This window comes from Vespa mandarinia, chromosome 2 (assembly GCF_050613455.1).
Source record: "Vespa mandarinia isolate Hongniang chromosome 2, ASM5061345v1, whole genome shotgun sequence".
Lineage (NCBI taxonomy): Eukaryota > Metazoa > Arthropoda > Insecta > Hymenoptera > Vespidae > Vespa > Vespa mandarinia.
Genome location: NC_140811.1, coordinates 15,312,501 through 15,317,500, shown reverse-complemented (window position 1 = coordinate 15,317,500; position 5,000 = coordinate 15,312,501). Strand labels below are relative to the sequence as shown.

Here is a 5,000-nt window from a genome sequence, read left to right as displayed (position 1 = left end):
AAAACAGACGAACGTTTCGTAAAAGAAAAGAAAAAGAGAGAGAGAGAGAGAGAGAGAGAGAGAGAGAGAGAGAGAGAGAGAGAGAGTGGAGGGGGCGGAAGATGGAGAGAATTTTTTCAAGAAGAACGAAAAAGGTGGACTTGAAAATCGAGATTTTAAGTTGATGGATGTGGGTGTGGCACGAGGGTGGCGCGCTAAAATCGTATCCACGCTCTAAGAACCCATCCATTTTTGTATACTATCTTTTCCCTCACATGGGGAAGGACTTGCGACCAACCCCTGAAAAGGGCTTGAATAAGTATCTCTAGACTCTCTCTAGGGCTCGTTGGACATGCGTGGCACGCACGCGACGCACAGGCGCAGCCACGATTTTCCAAGGGAAACGACTGAACTCAAAGGAAAAAAAAAAAAAAAAAAAAAAAAAAAAAAAAAAAGTAAAAATGGAAGAAAAAAGAGGAAAAAAGAAAAAATGAAAAAAAAAAGGCAAATCAAAAAAAGGGAAAAGTCTCCGAGAATGTCAAGAGAAAGATGATTTAGCGAACGTATTTTATCGAATCTTACGTCTCGCACGTGATTTTCGAATTTACAGAATTTCTAAACGTTTATGAAATCCTCATGAAACTTTGAACGTCTTAACGTTTAGAAATATCTTCACAATCTAGAATTGTTTTAGGTACTGCCATTCCGACGTAGTATATATTTCTCTTGTAAAATAACACGTAGGTAGTGAATAAATAGATATGCTTGTCCGAATAAAGATACCGACGAACGGAAAGATTAGTAAGTAGAATAAACATAAACTCACTTTATATTACGAACGAAAGGCGTGAGCTGCTTTAGAGCACCGACGAGAACGATAATGGCAACGATCCAAGGAAATATTTCAATCGGCAACGGTCCGTGACTTACGAAACACGTTCTTTGGGACACATCAAGAAATGGAGAGGAAAAGGGAGTAATGAAGAAAGAGAGAGAGAGAGAGAGGAAGAGAGAGAGAGAGAGAAAGGGAAAGAGAAAGGTGCATTCGGTTTTAAATTTGACAGCATCGTTAAGAGAAATAATTAAGACAAAACCGTGCCAGTATGTCCATCAAGGTGATGCCTACATCGAGGAGAGATTAACGGCGTCGATTTGTGGATGGGAGATTAGACTTCTGAGACATCCTGTAGGGGCGTGCCCGGCTTGTACGTTTTCTTCCTCTTTCTTTCTTTCTCTCTCTCTCTCTCTCTCTTTCTCTCTCTCTCTCTCTCTCTCTCTCATCTTCGCAAAGCCAAGGAGAAGAAAACTTTGGAAATAAGACGATGTCGGGAGGCCCCAGACGCAACTCCGACCGAGTAAATCGAGGCGTACGCTAAAATGGAACCGTACAAAGTACCATTTCATAAATCTTACCCGGAAAAGCGTACGGCATGCGAGAGGGAAAAAGGTGGAAGGGAGGCCCGAAGGAGGAGGAGGAGGAGGAGGAGGGAAAAGAAAACTGTTGATAGATGAGAAACTCCGTGGAAGAGAAAGACCCTAGGAGAGGTGAAAGGAGAGGGGAAAAAGAAGAGATGGAGTCGGTGGGGCTGCTGGAGGAACATTATTTCGGTGAGAGCGTATCATATTATAAACCGCGCCTCCTTCGATAGTGTGAGTACAATGGCAAAGTGCCTTGCGTTACGCTCACGCGCGCCTATGCCTTGGGAAGGTGAGTGGGTGGAAACGGGAGATAAAGATTCGAGGGTACGGGTACTTGGATAGGATGAAAGGGAGAAGAGAGGACTATATTTCCCTTCCTCCTTTCAAATGGATCTTGTTCTTTCTCGTAATTTTACGCTATTGTACGTCACGATGGAACGCCGATTATTTATCGGAAATAATAAATATCTAATGGGAAAATATCGAATCTTTTTTTTTTTTACGTTTTCTTTCTTTTTTCTTTTTCTTTCTCTTTTTTTTTTTCTTTTTTTCATTGTATTTCAAAAACTGTTCTCCTGAAAAAGAGAATATAAAAAGTTATATCCGTCGGAGAAACGATCTTGTCTTTATTAATACGAACATGTATTCTTTTCGCACGACGTAAAGAAAAGAATAGATAGAAAAGCCGAAGGAAAGACAATGTGTCATCAGCGAGGGGTTGGTTAGGAATACGGAGACTGCTACTGCTCCTTCGAAGGAAGTGCCAGGCTTCTTTTCTCCCGTTTCCTTTCTTTACCCTAAAGCCAAGAAAAATCCCAAGTAATCCGCCTGCAAGGATTACTCCCTCCCCCTTCAAAAGTTCCACCCTTGTGTTTCATATAGCCTGCGAGAGATAACGCGACCCGCGTGTCACGTAGGGATAACTTCGACTCAGCAAGGAAAAAGCTTTAGTATTGCGCCTTTTCAATCGCAAACGAGATTATTAAGAAGCGTTTTCAAAAACAATCGATTTGAAAAAAAAAAAAAGAAAAAAAAAAGGAAAGAAAAACAAATTATATCTAAAATAATGCGATTGTATTAAAAATATTTCGAATGCGTATTAATTCTCATATTCTTATTCCCTACCTTCACCCCTTCCTTTAAACTTTAATTCATTTAACAACTATTTTATTCATTGCATGAGATATTTTGTAGTTACGAAAATTCGACGAGGAAACACCTGTGTCCTTTCCCTTCACCTGAACGCATACGATGCGACGACGGTCCGGTATATAAGAGAAAGAGAGAGAGAGAGAGAGAAGAAAGAGAGAAAGAGAGAGAGAGAGAAAGAGAGAGAGAGAGAGAGAGAGAGAGAGAGAAAGGGAAACGGAGTCGCTGAGAAAGGAGGAGGGCTTCGAATGGATTTATGTCATGGAAGGTAAACGCCTCGCGTTAAAGTACAATAAATTTATTCGGCCGACATTAATGAATAGCAAGGTACTTAAAGTCCGTAGACGTGTAGTGCCAATGGTGCATCGGACTAATAACAAAGTATAACGATTCCCGTTACAACGATGATTGAGAATAATTATTAAGCTTCCGCTTTGACGAAAAACAAACGGTTTTACACATTCTTCGGACATTTTTAATTTACTTAGACAAACAACGTTCGGTATCTCGTTTGAAGGTATAAAAAAGTAAAGACATAAGACTTATTAGACGGCGACGTTATCCGTCATAATAAATATAGTATATGTGATAAAATAAAAAAATCCGACGGAGAACAACAAAAAATTCTCTCTCTCTCTCTATCTCTCTCTCTCTTTAGTTGCAAAAGCTGTAACAAGAAATTTACGACTTTTTTTTTCTCTTCTTTTTTCTTTTTTTTATTTCTAAGTATGAATAGGCTCTTATTTTTCTTTCAATGAAATTCTAATGAAATTTCATTGATGATTAATAATATATCTGAAATATGAACATATTGAGTATTCAAGAGGAAGATCCTTCAAATTCTGTTCTAGATCCATCTCGTACGTGAGGTTAATGAAGCCGTTCCAGACTATCGTTTTCGTACAGGACGAGGAACGCGTTGACCCGCTTAAGGTGATCGTTTAGGGCGAGGGCCACCCTCGCGTTCCTCATGCCCGATTCTCGTGCCGACACTCCCTTTATCGATCCCACTCCGGAGTCTCTCTCTCTCTCTCTCTTTTCGTCCATCGAGCCTCTCCCATCCGCGCTCATTCTTCTCTTCGCCCTTTTCTTTCTCTCGCTTTCGTTCAAGCTCCCTCTCTTTTTCTCTCTCTCTTTCTCTCTCTCTCTCTCTCTCTCTCTCTCTCTCTCTTCCTCCCTCCTCCAACGTCTCTTGACGGCACCCAGTTACCCCGGGGGAAAGCTAGAACCGGTTCCTACCTCCGTCGACCCTCCTCCCTCGCCGCCACCACCCGCATCCACCGACTCGACCAACCAGGAAGCACGTATCTGCCCTTTCGAATTATCCGGCTGGCTTGCCGCCCTTTGTTAGACGCGGAATTTCGTTTAATTAAAATGAGACTGCGAGGAGGACGTCTCGGAGCGAGCATCGGCTCGATCCTCGTGACTCGCTTTCGCGAGCGACAACACCGTGACATTTCCTTCCGCTTCTCCTTCTCCTTCGTGAGTTTCTTAGAGATCCGCGCGAACGAGTCGACATCGTACGTCGCAACGAGCTATATATCAATTTTATAAAATTTTTCAAATACGATTTATAAGTTATTCTATCGATATATCTATCGGTACGGTCGTATGGATATTACGTGTAATTCCGATCGCGTTAGTCATAAACTGACAAAATGGCGGTGCAACGTAAAGAGAAAGAAGAAATAATAGATCGTACACAGGGCGGAGCCAGCTCCTTAGAAAAGGGAAAGGTACTGTTAAACGTGATTATCCCAAGAAAGAAGAAATAATATCGATTAATTAATTATTCCACTAATAAATAATGATCCATTCTTTTCATCGCCAATGTTTGTGAAATCTTCTTTATTTTCTTTTGTCTCGTCGACGATAGAAATGATCCGAGCTAAAGAAAAGTCGTTCAAAAAGTGGAAACACAAAAGTTGAAAAACATTCGTATTCGTCGCGAATACGATAATATACGAGAGGTGTCACTAAAACGTACGCGAATATATTCGATAATTTTCTTTAATTAATAGTTTAACAAATTGGATGAGAAAAAAGTTTCGTGAAACGCGATAATCGTTGTATAGTATTTCACAAAACAATTAAAAGATCTATCGGTCTATGGATCCGTTTGAATCGTCACGCTTCGACACCGGACTCCAATACGACATCGTCCATGCTAACACTCATAATGAACGGTTCAATCCTCTCACTGTCACCGTCGAAATCCAATGTATCAATCCGAGAAACCAAGCCAGCCCTTTGTACACTCAACACCGTGTAACGCGTGATATATCGGATTCTTAATCGACGTGAGTGAACGTGTACCTTATTAAAACGACGTCCGAATACATACTCTCGAAGATAGATCGAAGATCAATTAAGGAACTCGTTAGTAAATAAAGGAACGACACGATATGCGAAGTAACTATACGAGGTAATCGTATGTAATAATATGTGTGTGT

At 40.9% G+C, this 5,000-nt stretch overlaps 2 protein-coding genes across 5 annotated transcripts in view; one reads left to right on the top strand and one right to left on the bottom strand.

The window, feature by feature from the left end:
* The window catches only part of MESR6 (misexpression suppressor of ras 6), a 450,575-nt gene that overhangs the window by 348,740 nt on the left and 96,835 nt on the right, over positions 1-5,000 (bottom strand). The window lies entirely within an intron of this gene.
* Positions 1,439-5,000, top strand: part of LOC118441546 (uncharacterized) — a 7,994-nt gene continuing 4,432 nt past the window's right edge. Inside the window, exon 1 of one of the 2 annotated variants that reach the window (XM_085655245.1) lies at positions 1,439-1,587. In XM_085655245.1, coding sequence (XP_085511371.1) covers positions 1,488-1,587 — 100 coding nt within the window. In that variant the 5' untranslated portion in view covers positions 1,439-1,487. Of the gene's footprint in view, positions 1,588-3,946; positions 4,284-5,000 lie in introns of those variants that run through there. The other variant, XR_014981839.1, reaches the window with a different exon arrangement.